The following is a 19,983-nucleotide window of genomic DNA, read 5'->3' on the forward strand; positions in this document are numbered from 1 at the left end:
TATATATATAGCAATATATATATATATAGCACAAATAGTGACCTGGCATGATTTAAAAATTTTGATTACATAAATAAGTATTTGACATTCTAAAAATATTCCTGTTAAAAATACAAACACTGAAGAACAATCTAATGATTTTCTATCTGTATATCTATTTCACAGAAGTATATTCTCAATGAGACTACCAGTTATACGTTTTTGGGTTTTTTTTTTGTTGTTTTTTTTAATTTTATTTATTTTTGGGACAGAGAGAGACAGAGCATGAACGGGGGAGGGGCAGAGAGAGAGGGAGACACAGAATCGGAAACAGGCTCCAGGCTCCGAGCCATCGGCCCAGAGCCTGACGCGGGGCTCGAACTCACGGACCGCGAGATCGTGACCTGGCTGAAGTCGGAGGCTTAACCGACTGCGCCACCCAGGCGCCCCCTTTTTTTTTTTTTTTTTTTTAAGAATTTATTTATTTTGAGAAAGAGAGCGCGTATATGCAAGTAGGGAGGGACAGGGAGGACAGGGAGGGGGAGAGAGAGAGAGAGTGAGTGAGTCAGAGTCCCAAGCAGACTCCACCCTGTCAGTGCAGAGCCCACCATGGGGCTTGATCCCATGAACTGTGAGATCGTGACCTGAGCCAAAATCAAGTGTCAGACTCTTAACTGACTGAGCCTCCCAGGTGCCCTACCAAGTTTTAAGTTTTGAGATGTCATCACAAAAACTATAAAAGTATGCTTTTGTAATTTTTTGCAAGAAAATGAATTTCTGTATCTGTACCCCTGTTTCCCCTCGGCTGTGTTTTTGGTGCTTTAGATTTCATTTATTTTTATACTACCATGTGGTATGTTACAAAAGGGAGAATATTATCAGTATCTTATGGTCATAAAGCTTCATATAGCCAGTCATTGTTGCCTTTATGTTCTTAAATCTTAGTAGAATTGAACAATTTTAGTAAAGATGATATTGCCCATCTCCAAATAAAAATTCATCGACAGTAACTTCAGAATCAGCTAATTTCTTACAATAATTATGTCATTAAAAGGGAAAACCTAACATTTCCTTTGTCTTAACTGTTATTTTTAAGTACTATATTACCTCCTTCTATGTATTTCTTACTTTACCTAAAGCCATTAATGGATAACTGCTGGAAACAGTGATGGCTTGTTCCACTAGACAGACTGAACATTGTACCTGATAGTATCTGGGGTCATTGCTTCTAAATACAAAATTCAGTTTGATGACTTAAGTAGACTTATATTGCCAGTACTATCATCATGGAAGCTGAGAAAAAGCAGGCAGATAATCTAACATAGAGAAAATTTTTTTAAATAGATAAATATTTATGAATCCTTTCTTTTTTTTTTTTACTAAAGGCCATTGAACATCCAGTTCGAACCAATCAGATTCCACGTCAGATTCCTGAGCAATCCTTCTACACAAAGCCGTTGCCTGGTATTATCATGGGAGGGATTTTGCCCTTTGGGTGCATTTTTATACAGCTTTTCTTCATTCTAAATAGTATCTGGTAAGCTAAGGGTGAAGTCGTCTTATCCCCTTTCCCATTACATGTAGTATTAGCTTTCTCTTTTTGTTTATCTGGATGGATGACTATTTGTATCTTATACATGTAAAATCTCCAGTAATCAGAAATCTTAAGAGCCAAAGGTTATTTTATCTTTTCTATATGAGAAAAAGAATAAGTGATAACAGCTGTTACTAATTGAGTGCTTATTAATTCTTACTTTTACTTCTGACTTAATCCTCAGACCTCAGTGGGGTGGGTATTTATCCCCATTTTACAGAGACAGAGGTGAAGCTTTGGATATTAAGTAATTTACCTGTGTCACACGGCTACTATGTGACAGAAAATTAACCTGTCTCCCCATACCTGTGTTCTTAAGTAACTGATCTGTACTGCTTCAGAGAGAAGATACTCTGAGCCCTTGATATAGGGGATTTGATTTGATCAAGCTTTGGGAGGAGGGTGGAGGTAGATGACGTTCAAAGTTCTTACTAATCCCAAGATTCCTTCATTCTCTTGATTTCTTATTTGCATGGAAAAACTCATGGTGCTAATTCTGAGCCACTTCATTAGGGTATATACACTGCAGTGTGTTATCGTAATATGACCACAGTGACATGTTACAGCAAGTACCAAGGTTTGCAGTAACATGGAGTCAGCATTGAATGTGAGCTTTTTAGTGATTGGAACAGATCTTTCCTTCCCGATTGTTAAAACATTTTCAAAAGTCAGCTGTTTTTATCACATATGATAAGAAACAATGTATACCAACTTTTTTAGTTTGGCTCTGCATGTGTATTAATTTTTTATCAAATTTGTCTCACTAGTAAACAATTAGACTAAGCATATTTGACTAAGAGTTTCAGGTTCTACTTACCAAACCTTTTCCTCTCCCTGCCCTACCCCTACACCATCCACACCTATGAGGTTGTGTTGTCTCTAGTTGGGAGAAAAAGCAAACATTTTCCAGTTCAGGGAAGGTGAAAAGACTGTGTCATTTACTGTGACAAAGAGAAAAGATTTATAGTTTAATCTTGACATGTTTGATTATAGGTCTCATCAGATGTATTACATGTTTGGCTTCCTATTTCTGGTGTTTATCATTTTGGTTATTACATGTTCAGAGGCAACTATACTTCTTTGCTATTTCCACCTATGTGCAGAGGTATGTATTAGCAATGTTCACTTGTATTAATTTGTAGCCGGTATTTATAATTTTGGCATAAGACAACTTTGAATACCATCAATTGAAATAATTTCTGTAAATATGTGTTTATTAAGATAGAAATTGACCTGCATTCCTCAATTAAATGTAGCTCTTTTTAGGATTGGATTATGATAGTATCTCAGTTCAGTATATTTATTTAGAGCTTAAATTTAAAATGTTAATTTTCTCGGTTTTTCTTTTAAAATTTGTTTATTTTTCTCTAAAATCTTTTTTTTAACACTAAAGTTTATTTTGAGAGAGAGAGGGAATCCCAAGTAGGCTCTGCACTGTCACACAGAGCCCCACTCGGGCCTCTATCCCACAAACTGTGAGATCATGACCTGTGTTAAAATCAAGAGTCAGATGCTTAACCAACTGAGCCACCCATGCACCCCTTTATTTATTTATTTGTTTGTTTGTTTGTTTGTTTGTTTATTTATTTATTTTGAGAGAGCACGTGAGCATGCGCATGCATGTGAGTAGGGGAGGGGCAGAGAAGGGGAAAGAAAATGCCAAACAGGCACCACACCCATTGTGGAGCCCGATGTGGGGCTCGATCCCCGTGAGATCGTGACCTAAGCTGAAATCCAGAGCCGGACACTCTCGACCAGCTGAGCCACACAGGCACCCTTAATATAAAACATTTTTAAGTGGGAGTATTCATTAAAACATTAGAGTGATTACACTGTAATGAATTATAGTCATGGCAAAATGATGGCACTCTTATGTATATTTGATTTTTGAAGATCTGGGTTGTATTAAATCATTCTTTTGTATTTATTTTCTATATAGGAGATTAAATCTGATTTTGTTAAACTTAGATGCTTTTCTTAAAAGTTGAGGTTAAATTCACATAACTTAAACCATTTTAAAGTGAACAATTCAGTGGCATTTACTATGTTCATTTACAGTGTTGTACAACTACCACCTCTTTCTAGTTCCAAAATATTTTCATCACCCTTAAATAAAACCTCATACCATTAAGCAATTACTTCTCATTCCCTTCTCCCTCCAAAACCCTGGCAATCATCAGTCTGCTTTCTGTCTATAGATTTACCTATTCTGGACATTTCACGTTAATGGAATCATATGTGACCTTTTGTGTCTGGCTTCTTTCACGTAGCAGAATGTTTTCAAGATTCAGTACTTTGTTCCTTTTTATAACTGAATAATATTCCATTGTATAGCTATACCCTAATTTGTTTATCCAGTCATTTGCTGATGGAAATTAGATTTGTTTCCACCTTTTGGCTATTGGGAATAGTGCTTCTATGAACATTCATATACAAATACTTGTTTTGAGTACCAGTTTTCAGTTCTTTTGGGTATATACATTAAAGTGGAATCACTGAGTCATATGGTAATTCTTTAACTTTTTGCAGAGCCACCAAAGTATTTTTCACAGTGGCTATACCATTTGCATTCTTACCAGAAATGCACAAGTGTTCTAATTTCTCCATATCCTTACCTACACTTGCTATTTGCCGTTTTTTAAAAATTATAGCCAGCCTTGTAGGTGTGAAGTTGTATCTTATTGTGGTTTTGATTTTCACTTCCCCAGTGACTAATGATGTTGAGCATCTTTTCTTTGGTTGTTGACCATCTGTGTATCTTGTTTGGAGAAATGTCTGTTTGGATTTTTCGCCCATTTATGAACTGGGTTATTTATCTTTTTGTTGAGTTGTAAGAGTTCTGTATATAATTCAGAGTTCTGTATATATTCTGAATACTAAGTACTAAACTTTTATCAGATAAATGATTTGCAAATATTTTCTCTTGTTCTGTAGGTTGTCTTTTTACTTTCTTGATAATGGCCTTTACACAAAAGTTTGTAATTTTGATAGAATCTGATTTATCTATTTTTTTTCTTTTGTTGCCATATCTAAGAATTCATTGCTAAATTCAAGGTAATGAAAATTTATCTGTATGTTTTCTTCTGAGTGTATAGTTTTAGCTTACATATTTAGGTCATTGATCCATTGTGAGTTTATTTTTTGGTTATGGTAATTAGTTAGGAATCCACCTTCATTCTTTTACATGTGAATATCCAGTTTTTCCATTTGTTAAAGAGACTAAATCTTTCCTCATTGAATGGTCTTGCAACCTTGTGGAAAATCCATTGGCCATAGATGTGTGGATTTATTTCTGGATTCTCAGTCAATTCTATTCCAGTGGTATATACAGTGTCTTTATGCCAGTACCACACTGTTTTGATTACCATAGCTTTGTAATAAATTCTGGAATTGGGAAGGGTCAGTTCTCTAACTTTGTTCTTTTGTGAAGACTGTTTTGGCTATTCAGGACCCTTTGCAATTGCCTATGAACTTGGGATCAGCTTTTCCTTTTTTGTAATAAAGGGTTGTTGGAATTTTGATAGGAATTGCATTGAATCTGGAGATCACTTAGAAGAGTATTGCCATCTTATCAGTGTCAAGTCTTCCAGTCCATGGACACAGAATGTCTTTCCATTTATTTGTCTTTAATTTTTTTTTTTTTTTTTGGCATGTTTTGTATTGTAGTTTTCAGTGTATAAGTCTTTCATGTTCTTGGTGAAATTTGTTCCTAGGTATCTTATTCTTTTTGGATGCTGTTGTAAATGGACTTTTTTTTTAATTTCCTTTTCAGATTGTTCATCATTAGTGTATAAAAACACAGCTGATTTTCATTTCTTTCCTGTACCCCTGCAATTTTGCTAAATTTGTTTATTTGCTATAGTAGTTTTTGTGTGTGGACTCCATAAGATTTTCTAATTTATGCTGGCATACTTTTTAAATATATTTAATTTTTCACATATTCTACGGGGTAGGAAAGAGTGAAGTATTTTCTTTTAAGAGATCTCCTGCTAAGCTATAAACTACTTTATGCAAAAGTAAGAAGAGCTGTTTTTAAAACTTACCTTGTTTAAATTATGTTACTCGCAACTGAAAATAGATTTCAACCTGGCCTTAATAGGATAATCTTCTTCCTAACATAGAGTTGACCAGAGTATAAGATAAATAATATTAATTTTGAACTATGTAAGTAAGATCTTGTGCATTGCTTTTCTTTGGGAAGAGTACATTTTAAAGTACAGTCTAATGCTTCATTATTCATAAACCATTTAAGATTTTTCCATGTGTTTTTAGCCCAACTTGAAGTAGTTCCACCAAAAGTAGGGAATGCTTTTTAGCATCTTCAGTGAGCAGGGAAATGGGCAAAGTTCAGTAGGAGAAAAAGACGGGAAATGATAGCAAAGCTAGGTTTTGGGGCTGTGTCACGTAGCTGCATTTGCTTTGTAACTTTGTTCTGCTACATGTAATTAGTAATTGGAAAGTAATTCTTGTTCTTTAACTTTTTCTTTTCTACCTAGGATTACCATTGGCAGTGGCGTTCATTCCTTACCAGTGGCTTTACTGCAGTTTATTTCTTAATATATGCAGTACACTACTTCTTTTCAAAACTGCAAATCACAGGAACGGCAAGTACAATTCTGTACTTTGGCTATACCATGATAATGGTTTTGATCTTCTTTCTTTTTACAGGTAAGAATTAAAATGATTAGTTTTAGTTAATAAGTTTTTAGGCAAATTATTTATAAATATTTTCCTTGGGCTTCTACTACTCAGCACTCCTACATTTAGTCCTAAGTGCAGCTGAGCATTGTTTGGTCGGCCCCGCTGTGAGGTGGATGTCAATAAACCAAAGAGGAAACAGAACCTAAAGGAAGAAGGCTAAACAATGTCCATTGTTGTGCTGGGAGTCCAGGGGTAGCTGGGCCCATACCTGTCAAAAGTTTTCCCCTATTAACCTGTTAATGGTACAGTGCTTCTTAAGCTCATTTCAGAGATAGGGTGAAAGCTTTAGCTGTCTAAGTCTAGGGATAAGTAGAAATCGAAGGGGTGAAGTCAAGATGAAATTGAGAATAAATGTTACCAAGAAAAGACAATCATAGAATACTCCTTACTCTAGAAATTTAAACTACAAGTTTATATCTCCACTTTAAAATATAGAAGTACCTGATGGGAAATTGTATTGTATTGGTATTTATTTTATATATGTGTGCCTTATCTCTTCACCTGGATAAAAGTTTTCTGAGTCTTAGAGCACTTAGAGTAGCTGCTTGGTAAACATTTGTGGAATAACCAAACTAAAAAAAGAAAATTGTGGGACCTTTCTTTTTCACAAAAAAATGTGCATCTATAATTTTATCTTAGATTGTGTTGCATGCTGTGTGAGGAAATACAGGATCTGAAAAGGAAAAATGAATTAAAAATAAGTGAGAACTGTTCTGCTTTTTAGTCATCTGTTAACATTTGAGAGAATTAGATGGGGTTTTGAAGTTCCCCTGTTGCTGTATCAGCTGTAAGGAGGTTCAGGCTCTTACACTGATTCTGTATTCCAGGTCATTGGTCAGGTACAGGCGGGGTTGATGTATGTGGTGGGTGCTTGTCTTAGTGCTACGTAACACATAGTTAGGTCCACAGCCATAAATCTTAATCAGTGATCTGCAAAACAAAGTGTAGCCTCTGAAACGAGCAATTACTGTTGTGCATATGGATCTGTATGTCTGTAAAAGCATATATAGAAGAATTTACTCCTTGCCTACACACAAAAAGTAGTGATCTTAGTGAATGTCTCTTATTTTTCCAGGCATGTGATATGATAGTTTACCTATTGTGTAGTTTATCACCTCTCTTTATTGTTCTTGATTTTTAGTGACATTTTATTTATTCAGAGTGAAACAAACTTTGTAATCTAAATTTTGGAGCCACCTTAAATTGAATCAACCAGTTAAACCAGTAACTTTGGGTGTATTTCAGTTTATGGGAAAGATTCTCTGCTGGGGAATGGTGAACCCTTTTCAGTGTCTTGCGTTTTTCTAAAGTGGGGTACATCTGTATTTACTTCAGTACTCCAAACTGACACCATTTTACTTAAGTAAATCTGTTTTACAAAACAAAACATTCTGTTACATAAGGAAAGATGCCACTTTTAGTATGTATATTATATTTATCCCTATTAAGGACAAAATAAAATACTAAAAGTATTTTGTTAAGAACAAAATAAACTTACCTAGGGTTGCCAGTATGATGACAAATGTATTTTCTCACCTTAGAATATTTTCTCTTTATTATCTTAAAGCTCTTGGTAAGCATAAGGTTGTTTAAATACTTTTATGTTTTACCATTACTTTTCTAAAATTAACCCCAGCCTCTTTACAAACCTTAATAATTGTCTTTTGAATATCCAAAACGTAGATTTTTATGTCCTCTAAAACATACACAATGGTATATAGTGGGTACATGTATGATGTATGAGAACAACAATGCTGCTACTTCCCATAATAAGGTCCCCTGTATAGTCTCTTGACTTAGAAAATCTCCATTAATACTTTTCACCATTGTGTTAAGTGTAATAAAAAGAAAAAAGGTTGGAACTTTAAATACACACACACACACACACACACACACACACACACACACACACACATATATACACACCTGCCACAAGGATATGTGGATCTCCTTCTGTATTCTTCTGCATGTCCACTTATTGACTATTCTCAGGTGGTAATTCTGGAGAAATTCCAGGTTTTAAAAATATGTCAGGCAGTTCACAAGTTAGCAAATATTCTTTTACAAGACAAGAGTCTCTGAATTTATCTAAGCATGGTAAAGTTTAAAATAACACTGTATTTGAAGTCAGAAAAGGTGAGTTTACATTCTGATCCTGCTTACCAGCCATGTGGCTATTAGACAGTTACTTAACTAAGTCTCATTTTTGTCACCCGTCTGGTTTTCAATTTTTTTGGAATCTAGATTGATGAAGATACTCGAAAACCAAAGCACGTATTTTTTCATGAATCGTCTCATTTACTCTACCTAGGGCAGATAAAATTATCTCTGTTTTGTAAGAAACGGGCTTGGAGATTTCCGTTGACTAGTGCAAGGATAATACACACAGTCACAACAGCTGCTCTGTCCTCTGACACCACACCACACCACACCACCTCTCGTATTCAGTGGGGTGCATCTTTGTTATTATCCTAATTGTATCACCTTTTAAACACTTTAAATTTAAAAAAATTTGATTTTATTATGGTTCTTTGAAAACTGATAATTCTCTGTAACTATACTTAGAAAATAATCCCTACTTATTATATGAATCTGATACTCTGTTTAAGGTATTCATATCAGACCTTGAATTAATTCTCATAGCAGTTTTCCATTTTGTGATAAGGAAGTATTAAATAGGAAAGGAAAATTGGCATCCTATTCATATTTTAATTTCAGTTTGTTTGCATGTAATAAGAAAAAATGTATTATAGAAAGTTTAGGTAATCTTAAAAGTATAAAAAGTTCTATCAATTTCCATAAGAAATTTGAGGTAGTGGTGTAAGTTTCAAAGAATTTATGGACCTATGGTATATTCCTGGTAAGTAATAGTTTATAGTTTTGTGGCTTTTTTTAAGGAACCAATAATTTTAAGTCTGTGTTTTTGTGTAAATTATGAGATTTCCTTGGGAAAAGAGTTTATTTTGTTTTTTTCTTTTATAGGAACAATTGGCTTCTTTGCATGCTTTTGGTTTGTTACCAAAATATACAGTGTGGTGAAGGTTGACTGAAGAAGCCAGTGTGTCCAGTTAAAACAGAAATAAATTAAATTCTTCATCAACAAAGACCTGTTTTTGTGACTACCTTGAGTTTTATCAGATTTATTGGCCTAGTAATCCTTCAGAAACAACATAATTCTAAATACACCTCTTCCCGTACACCTGTCCCCACAAAATGTGTTTTCAACACTAAAACATTTGTATTGTGATTTGATTAAGTATATATTCAGTTGTTCTCAGTGAAGAGCAAATTTAAATATTATGTGCATTTGTAAATACAATAGCTATAAAATTTTCAATACTTCTAATGACAGAATAGAGGAGGCCATATTAAACAGTACTGATGAAATGCAGGACAGTTCGTTGTAAATAGGATTTTCTAGGCACGGTAGGTGGAAAGAATTATTTTTCTTTGAAGGAAATGACTTTTTATCATGGTAATTTTGAAGGATGATTCATATGATGTGTTTATTGGGGGGATGTGGCTTTTAAAAAAATCTTGTCTTGGTTGTAACTGTTCATATCTTCTTTTCTGTGTTGACTTCATTATTCCCATGGTATTGGCCTTTTAAACTATGTGCCTCTGAGTCTTTCAATTTATAAATTTGTTATCTTAATAAATATTGTAAAAATGTCTGCATTGCATCATTACCTATTGTATATTCAAGGAGAGTCTATAAATAGAAATCTGTTTACCAATGGTATTTTAAAACGGTTTTCACTGTTTTGTCAGATTTTACTGATTTTTGTTTACATAACATTTTCTTGGTTGATCTAAATGAAACTCTAGCCTCCTAGGTCTTGTGACAAACCTGGAATTTTCACTATTAGGCAATAATAGAAATTTTAGTTGTGCATATCTAGCCAGATAAATGATGTAAGTCTAATAGTTAATATCGGCCCACTACATTGTCATTAAGGATTTTATGTTTTTGACCTGTTTTTCAAAATACAGTATTTTTTTTAAGTCCGTATTTATTTATACATTAACAATGACTAGCAGATCTTCCCCTTTGTGATTACATTGTCTTAATTTGGATTTCACAGTTTTATTTCTTAGAGTTAAGAAATAACTATTTCTCTTTCACATTCATCTGACTAATTAAAAAACATTTATGTGGAAATAGAAGTTTGGGATGATTTCAGAAACTTTAGTCTGCATATACCTATAAGAATATTCATCTTGTATGTTAGGGGATCAGTGCTTGCTGCTTAGGAGAACAAATCAGGTACTGTTTACACTAAATTGACACTAAAATTATTAACTATTGTTCATATGATATGGGCTCTTAATAGTTTTAGGTCGATATCCCGTTTTAAAACAACTAAACTGTCGGTGTTGAAGCATGAAGGAGCTCTGGTTATTTTTACCTTCTCACATAGAGATTTAAGAGAAGTTCCTTTCAAATTTATTTTCTACATCTCTTGCAGTATATTTAGTTTTTTATGTATAATACTGTTAAAGTACAGTTGAGATAGACTGATTGACTAAACAAAGAAAAGGTTTATAAAAAAACTCTGGATTCAGAACTAGGCTAGTTTTGTTGATCAGAATTAAGCGTCTTCAATCTTACTTTTCCTTCAGTGAACCGATTAGCTTAGTAACTAAAACTTACAAAGCCAACTTACTGCTTTGATAGAATGTTTTCATATAAAATTTTTATTTGTCTATACTTTGCAGTAAGCACATTTCACATTTAAATAATGATGAGGCCGTTAGAAAAACAAAAACATCAAAGGAAAAGATTTAGCAGGGAGTAATGATGAAAAAGCCAGTAAAGAGGAAGGCCAGTGGTGAGAAGGGCCCGTGAAGACACAGCCTTTTCTCTGTGGCTTTATCAGGACTTCCTGAGGAGGAGTCACTGCAGTGGTTCTAGCTGTATGTAGAAAAATATGTAGAAATCTGTATGTAGAAAGTAATGCTGCCACAGTGCTGCGAACACAGAGGGCAGTAACATGATTTCTGAGTCCTTTTGCCTTTTCTTGTCACTTCAGAATTTTCCCAGTTATGCCTTTCTCTCAGTCCCAACTTTTGGCTAATGGGAGAAGCTTAAGCAATGCCAGTAGTGAAAGTAGTCTTAATTAGCAGTGCTGTTTAACATTTGCAGTTTGGGTTCTATGGCACTTGACCAGTGCTGGAAGTGAAAGGAGTGCCTCAAAAGGGTGCCTGCCACTTAGTAATGGAGCAGTTGGGGGAAGTAGCTGAGGATAGACCTTTCCGTATGCATCACACCATACGAGGTATGAAGCTTGTGCACGGTGCAGCCCAGAAGTTGCTATATGGTCATACGTGGGCATCTGGTGCCTCTGTTCTAGTTGATGTTTGACTTGAAAATTAACCAATACCTTAAATCTGTGCTATCAGTCCCTCATACTTTCATATATACTAGCTGAGATGATGCAGTGACGTGAGTCACAAAACACTTTTAAAATTACAAAGCGTTACAGGCCTTAAAGATTTTTTAAATGATTAACTTTAGAAGGCTTAATAAAGGCCTGCTTTTGGTTTTTAATGAACAGGTTAAATGACCTCTGTTAACAGAATTCATTCCTTACCTTTTGCCTATGGATAGCAGGACGGTCTGGTATTTCATTAATATGTAAATTTATGTCATTAAGAAAATATTTTTCCATATTTGTATTTTTCTCCTACAGCCTGAATAGTGGCTGTAACATCTCCACCTGCAATGAAATCTGTATGTAGAAAATAATGCTTTGCTTTCTCAGAAATTTTTACTTTGACAGAGTCAAACCTGTTTGCTTCTTCTACTGATTTGTTCTCTCCTTAACTGTAATTTGAAGTCTAAACACTAAAAATCATTGTTTCTGCACATTTCTCTAGCTTTTGAAATTCTGGATTTCTTTGTCCTGTTCATTTGAACTATCTTCATTCTCACATTTGATTATCTTTTATTCTCTTTTATTCTTTGGCCCACTGGTAACAGTTGACATTTTCATTAATAATGAATTATTTTATAAAGAAGAAAACATTGGTTCTTAAAAAAATCCTATTATTTCCTTTGGGTATTTTTAGCAAAAAGCAGTTCTAGGCCACATGAATGGTCTTGACCTTGATGTATATAGGTTCTAGGTCATTAATTTCTCTGGAAAGAGTTAAAAATATGGTAGATTTAACTCAAAAAATGATAGATTGAAAAATTAGTGTTTTTTTAATGTTTTATTTTTGAGAGAGAGCACTAGTGGGGGAGCAGTGGGGGGGGGGGGGCAGAGGATCTGAAGTGGGCTTTGTGCTGACAGCAGCAAGCCTGACAGAGGACTCAAACCCACGAACCATGAGATCATCACCTAAGCTGAAGTTGGACAGTTAACCAACTGAGCCACCCAGGTGCCCTAGACTAGTGTTTCCTTTAAAAGCTAGTTTTTACTGATCCTTTATAATCAATGATGTCTACATAGAACTCAAATCTGATTTTCTTCCTAAATATAAGCTAAATGTTTTTGTTAGCATTATTATCAAAGAAAATAATAAGCCAGTAAGTCAGAATGGACCAGGCTCTCTTCTCTGGCTGATGCTACACCAGACAAGTTGTGTTGCAGTATTGACTGGGACACTCTCAGGTACAACAGCAAACTAAGGTGGTAGGGTGAGGGTTAGCCACAGGAAGAGTTGCTGCCCGTGTCCTGCTCTAGCAGTGCGAGGGTGGCAGGAGCTGTGGACTCAGAAGAGCCCATCCCATGATACTGCTCCTGAGCCAGTGTCCTCAGTGGCCACCACCACTAGGACTCAGAGGACACCTTCCAGACTTGTTACTCCTCTGCTCTCGATGATGTGACTTTGAAGAACTTTGCCAACCCCTTGAGGAGACGGGTCATGATGAGAAGCCGATGGAGCTGCAGAAGGTGGTAGAATCTTTAGGACATCAGGAAACCAGATGGTAAGGAATGGGAGCACCTGAGTGCAGTGCATTCACTTTACATGCAGGGAAACTATGCACCTGTCATTACTGAAATTGCACAAACTAGCTGCCATCAAAAATGCCACCCCCCCCCCCCCCACTCATAGGTCTTCCTTGAGACCCATTACATAACTCCTATCAGAGAATTGGGCAATCAACCTATGCAGGATGGGGACCCAGGAATCTGGTGTCTGACAGAACACACCCTGGGAGGCAGTGACCAGTAGGGGCAAGATTCATGGTGGCTTCCCTAAAGCCACAAGGGTGGTTTGGACCTTGACCTATGCAGTGATGCGTCTTTGGGTTACCTTTAACCATTCTAGAGGCTGTACGCTCACCTTTGTAAACCTCCTGCTGTGTGTGTGTGTGTGTGTGTGAGTGTGAGTGTGAGTGTGTGAGAGAGAAAGAGATTCAAGCGAGGTGATGTGGAAGGGACACAGGCTTTAGAATCCTCTACCACTGTTGATCAGATCTCTCCCAGTATAAAGTCTTTGACCCAAGTAATCCTTCCCATCCTCTGAACTCGTTAACAGTGATGTTTGACAGCTCTCCTAATATTGTCTTAAATATTACTCAAATTATTGTTTTAACTTTGCAGGCTTATCTTCCCAAATAGATCACAGACTTCTCAAGGCAGGAACCACTACTTACATCCTCTTTGGTTCATGCCTAGGGCATAACAGTACTTGGCACATAGTAGGTGTGTATTTATTGATTGAAACTAGGAATTTAGGTAAGTGATGTTGCTTTTAAATATTTAAATTGCTATAACGATGTAAAGACACCATTTCAATATTTTGTTTATTAGCTCTCAGGTTCTAGAATGTGCTATTTTGATTCCACAAAATTAAGCATTTTAATATGTATCCAGCAACATTGTCTTGTACACTTGTTCTGTGATCACTGACAGTTGTTAAAACAAATCAGCACTGGCAGAACTTGGCCGGCTCCTCTCTACACTTAGTTTGAACTGTTACCCATGGAAGGAGCTCAAACATAAAGCTACAAAGAGGCTAATTGAAATCAGAATGCTGGGTCATTTCTTGTTCAAACAAAACAGATGGCCCTCCTTGCCACACTTCTGTCAAACTTGGGGGTGGGGGGAATGATTAAATGCATTTTTAACTCCCACACATGCTTACTAGGCTCTTCAAGGAGCTACACACAGCTATTGAGATGCGGGGGGGGGGGGGGGGGCTGGACAGAGGGCTTTTATTTGCTAGCAGAACTGTTTCCCTTTATTTTGAAGCTTTAAGAAAAAGCACTTTAACAGGATATCTAGTATTCTCAGTTTCGACTTAGATTCTGAATATTTTAATTTTCACTATTTCTATTAGATTTTTCTTTGGGAATAGGTAATCCATGTATGGTACACAATTGAAACTGTACTAAGGAATATAGACAAAGCCTGCCTTCATCCGCCAATCGCTGAGTTCTCACCCCAGAGATAATCACTGTTAACAGTCTCCTATGTATCTTCCCAGAAATCGAAACTTCATTTTTAATTAATCTACTCAAAACCTCTTATCTGGATCCTCACTTAGCTGACAATATTAAAAAGATTTGGTTTCAAAATTGGTGTGAGGATTTTAAGAAAGTTAGTGTGGAGATAGTGTTTTATCGTGCAGAGTATATCTGGGATGTAGTACAAAGCATCTCTGTTGTTAAATGACACCCCCAGTGATATTTAATAAATAGGTGAAGTGATATAAGCTATCTCTTAAGACCTGTTTGGTGAAACAGATTTGAAGAGAAAAGCTTCTATTGCTCCGTAACTCTCCTACCCACAGTCAGTACATGCTGACAAAAACCAATAAAAGCATTGCCAGATCCCAACTAATGGATGCATCATCTGATTCTGTGCACTGCTACACAGAAATGTTGCCCCTTATTACCAATCTTTTAAAAGCAACTTAAAAACAACCCGATGCCCAGCGAAACTGTGCACTTGACTGTTTGTCGTGTTTGCGCCTCCCTATTTGCCTCAAGAGCCTGTTCTCACTCTGCTTTCTCTCCACCTCCCCGCTCCTGCCCCTCTTATCAAAGTGCAGTTTCAGGAGAAGTCACAAAGTGATTTCTTTCTACCTCAGGTGTGATTTTCGGTTCTTTAGATCTGTGTCAGAATGGTTGCATCTTTCACCATGTGAATGACAGCAGGATGGGCTTTGTTTCCTGGAGAAGAAAATCCAAAGATCAGTGGGAACAGGCGTGGGGCACAGTTCCTTCTCCGCACCCTGACCTTGCTCCACTGCGGTGGCTGCTTCCCTTGCTCCCCAGTGCTTTGTGCCATGGCTGTGGCTCGCTCCACGCCTCCAGAACAACCTCGTGGGGCAGGTTTGAAGGGAACACCCCCTTTCATCTCCCTCACCTGTTCTGGGGGCTTTGGCTAGAAGCCCAGGTCCATGGGTATCTCCGAGCATGCTCCGAACTCTGGCTCCAGGATCTAACCGTTCCCCAGCATGTGCTACCACACACCCTGCTGCCCAGGCTGGTCCAGGAGAGAGACACAGCCCCCACCACACCTACCCCAAGGTGATGTTGGTAAAAGGCTCCCTAAGTGCCTATGAGTTGCCCTCTTCCACTGGAAGATGTAGCCTATTTTCAAAGTTGTGAAAAATCTGTAAAATCTACTTTTCTCCTTTCTGACTTACACTTACGTTCAAATATTGAGTATCTAGGTTGCTATAGTTATGTATGAGTAAAAATACATGTGAAATCCTGTCAGCAAGTGGCAAAAGGCTAAAAAGGAGTTAGGTAAAGATGTCGTTTTACATTAAGCCACAACTACCTCTGATTCTCCCAGTGTTCTTGTTACACAAGCAATGGTTTGGCCTTTGTGATATTATACTAATTTTGCCAGACTTTCTATAGTATTTGAGTGTTCTGTATACACATTATAAAGAGTAACATATTACTTTTTTTAAATAAAAAATTTTTAATTCCAGCATAGTTAACGTTCTGTGTTATATTAGTTTCAGGTGTATAATATAGTGATTCAACAATCTATACATACTCAGTGCTCATCACAGTCAGTGTACTCTTAATCCCCTTCCCCTGTTTCACCCATCCACACACACACTCCCCTTTGGTAGTCATCAGTGTGTTCTTTATTGTTAAGAGTGTTTTAGGGGGGGCGCCTGGCTGGCACAGTCAGTAGAGCATGTGACGCTTGATCTCAGGGTTGTGAGTTTGAACCCCATGGTAGGTGTAGAGATTATTAAAAAAAAAAGTCTGTTTTGTGGTTTGTCTCTATTCTTCTTTGGTTAGTTGTTTTGTTCCTTAAATTCCACATATGAGTGAAATCATATGGTATTTGTCTTTCTGTGACTGACTGATTTCACTTAGCATTATACTCTCTAGGTCCATCCATGTTGCAAATGGCAACATTTCATTCTTTTTTGGCTGAGTAACATTTATATATTATTATATTTTATTTTATATATGCCACATCTTTATCCATTCATAAATAGATAGACCCTTGGGTTGCTTCCATATTCTGGCTATTGTAAATAATGCTGCAATAAACCTAGGCATATAAATACCATTTCGAATTAGTGCTTTCATATTCTTTGTGTAAATACCCAGTAGTGGAATTACTGGATCCTATGGTTGTTCTATTTTTTAGTTTTTTGAGGAAACTCCATACTGTTTTCCACAGTGGCTGCACCGGTTTGCATTCCCACCAGTGGTGCACGAGAGTTCCTTTTTCTCCACCTCCTCACCAACACTTATTTCTTATGGCTTTGATTGTAGCCGTTCTGACAGGTGTGAGGTGATATCTCCTTATAGTTTTCATTTGCATTTCCTTGATGATGAGTGATGTTGAGCATCTTTTCCAGTGTTTGTTGGCCTTCTGTATATCTTCTTAGGAGAAGGATCTATTCATGTCTTCTGTCCATTTTTAATTGGATTATTTGAGGTTTTTTGGTGTTGAGTTGCATAAATTCTTTGTATATTTTGGATATTAACCACTTATCAGATATGTCATTTGCAAATACCTGATCCCATTCAATAGATTGTGTTTTTATTTTGTTGGTTATTTCTTTTTGTTTTGTTGTTTCTTTTGTTGAAAGCTTTCTTTCAGAAGCTTTTTATTTTGATGTAGTCCTGATGGTTTATTTTTGCTTTTGTTTCCCTTGCCTTAGGAGACATGTCTACAAAAACTTTGCTACATATGATGTCAAAGAAATTATTGCCTGTGCTCTTTTCTGGGATTTTTATGGTTTGGGTCTCATGTTTAGGTCTTTAATCCATTTTGAATTTATTTTTGTGTATGGTGTAAGAAAGTGGTCCAGTTTCCTTCTTTTGCATGTAGCTGTCCAGTTTTCTCAGCACCATTTGTTGAAGAGATTATCTTTTTCCCTTTGCATATTCTTGCCTCCTTTGCTGAAGATTAATTGATCATACAAACGTAGGTTTATTTCTGGGCTCTCTATTGTGTTCCGGTGACGTATATGTCTGTTTTTGTGCCAGTACCATACTTTTGGATTCCTATAGCTCTATAGTATATCTTGAAATCTTGGATTGTGATGCCTCTGGTTTTGTTCTTCTTTTTCAAGATTGCCTTGGCTCTTTGGGGTCTTTTGTGGTTCCATACAAATTTTAGTATTATTTATTCCAGTTTACTCTTTATGTTCTTAAAACCATAACATGACCACTATAGAAAGAAGAAGAATTGTTAGAGGATAGCAAGAAGGAACTGATGTGGTTCATTCTGAGGGGTAGAGTCATTGCTTGGGTGTTGGGAGACAAACCCGAGTCCCCTCCAATCAAGGCAAGGGACAGTCGTAAAAACCAGTTGGAGGTTGACCAAGCAGTGTTCATTGACTGGGACCTGCTAGTTGAAGAGCCCATATCTACTGGTTTTCTGGTGAACAGAAAACAGGAATCAAATATAGGAGAGGATATAACAGTTAGATGGTAACTGTCATTGAGACAGAATGGAGAGGTTAAGAGAGGACAATGAGTTGGTCTCCATTTATGGAGTCTGAGCTCCTGCTACCATGCCACTTACTCTCTGAATAAGGTAAGTGCCCTCTTGGGTGAACTGGAGTTCAAGATGTTGCCCTTAGTTCATGCCTCTTGTTTCCATGTCTGCACTGGGCAGGGCCAGAGCCAAAGCTCCAGTACTGTGAATACCCCATAAGCACTGAAGAAACAGTATCCAGTAGGTGGAATGCCAAGACATATCATGGAGGGAAGTTCCAGAACTCTCAGTCTGTAGGCAAACAGTAGTCCTCAGGGAGATGAACTGTTGTATGAACTCCCTCCTGTCTTTAAATGGAATTTGATGAATTCCTCAGTCAAAGGCAGGTTTTAGAAGCTGCTTAGGGCCTGGATGCAAGGGAGGCCTGAGTCAGGCCAAGCCACCTGGTGGAGCATGGCTGAAGCGACATCCCAGAGAGACCTCCCACGTCCAGAAGCCGCAGATCAGTGTCCTGCATGGCCCATGTGAAGGACATCCTGCTGGCATATGCTGCCCCCCCCCCCCCCCCGCCAGGAATCTGTCTTATAATTTCTTAGGTTTTCTGGTGGGTTCTGAGGTATGTGCTGGCTGGGCTTTGGTGACCAGTTACTCTCCTGAGGAACAATGGTCTAAGTGATTGTGTCCAATTCGCGTAGAAATAAAGGGCTTCTAGAGAATAATTAAAACTTCCTCCCTTCTCCCTTTCCTGTCCTCCCTTCCCACTCCATACCCAGCAGAAGCTCCCAGAACTCCTCAACTGTTGAAGAATCAAAGTACATTTCTCTAATGGGGACCAGTAAGGACCAGGACATGGCTCTTTTTTCCCCCCCTGACAGGAATCATTTCTTTCTTTTTCTTCTATTTTTTTTTTTAAATTATTTTTGAGAGACAGAGAGACAGAGAGAGAGAGAGAGAGAGAGAGGATCTAAAGTAGGCTCCATACTGACAGCAGAGTGCCCGATGCAGGGTTCAAACTCACAAACCATGAGATCATGACTGGAGTTGAAGTCGGATGCTTAACTGATGGAGCCACCCAGGCGCCCCTCATTCTCGTTCTTTTTTGAGAGAATTTTAAATTTACGTGCGGTTGTAAGAAATGACAGATCCTGTGTTCACTTTGCCCAGTTTTCCCCAAGAGTAATGTCTTACAAGACCACAGCACAATATCAAAATCAGGACATTGATATTGATATATCAGGATACAGAACATTTCCATCACCACAAGGATCCTTCAGGTTGCCCTGTTATGGCTACCCCCACCTACCTTACGCCCCTCCCACCATCTGCTCTCCATTTCAAGAATGTTATAGGGGTGCCTGGGTGGCTTGGTCAGCTGAGCATCCGACTGTTGATTTCAGCTCAGGTCATGATCTCAGGGTTTGTGAATTTGAGGCCTTCCTCGGGCTCTGCACTAACAGTGTGGAGACTGCTTGGGATTCTGTCTCTACCCTTCCCCCATGCTCTCTCTCTCAATAAATAAATAAACTTTTAAAAAAAGTTACATAAATGGAATCAAGCAGTGTGTGACCTTTGAGATGGCTTTCTTCACTCAGCCTGGTTCTCTGGAGATTCATTCAGATTGTTGTGTGCATAACCAGAGTGTGTTTTTCCCTCATTGAAGGACATCTGGGTTGTTTTCAGTTTAGTGCTAGTGTGAGTAAAGCCTCAATGAACATTCTTACACAGGTTTTTATGTAAATGTAAGTCTTCATTTCTCTGGGATAAATGCCCAGGAGTGAAATCACAGAGTCGCATCTCCCTTATGATAGGATATTGGACATATTTTCC

General features: G+C 37.3%; 1 protein-coding gene across 1 annotated transcript in view; it reads left to right on the forward strand.

Annotated features, from left to right (window-relative positions):
- The window catches only part of TM9SF2 (transmembrane 9 superfamily member 2), a 71,316-nt gene extending 61,368 nt beyond the window's left edge, over positions 1-9,948 (forward strand). Inside the window, exons 14-17 of the mRNA XM_049647493.1 lie at positions 1,365-1,516; positions 2,567-2,678; positions 6,070-6,241; positions 9,257-9,948. Coding sequence (XP_049503450.1) covers positions 1,365-1,516; positions 2,567-2,678; positions 6,070-6,241; positions 9,257-9,324 — 504 coding nt within the window. The 3' untranslated portion in view covers positions 9,325-9,948. The remainder of the gene's footprint in view (positions 1-1,364; positions 1,517-2,566; positions 2,679-6,069; positions 6,242-9,256) is intronic.
- The last annotated feature ends 10,035 nt before the right edge of the window (positions 9,949-19,983 follow it).

The sequence above is a fragment of the Panthera uncia genome, assembly GCF_023721935.1.
Source record: "Panthera uncia isolate 11264 chromosome A1 unlocalized genomic scaffold, Puncia_PCG_1.0 HiC_scaffold_16, whole genome shotgun sequence".
Lineage (NCBI taxonomy): Eukaryota > Metazoa > Chordata > Mammalia > Carnivora > Felidae > Panthera > Panthera uncia.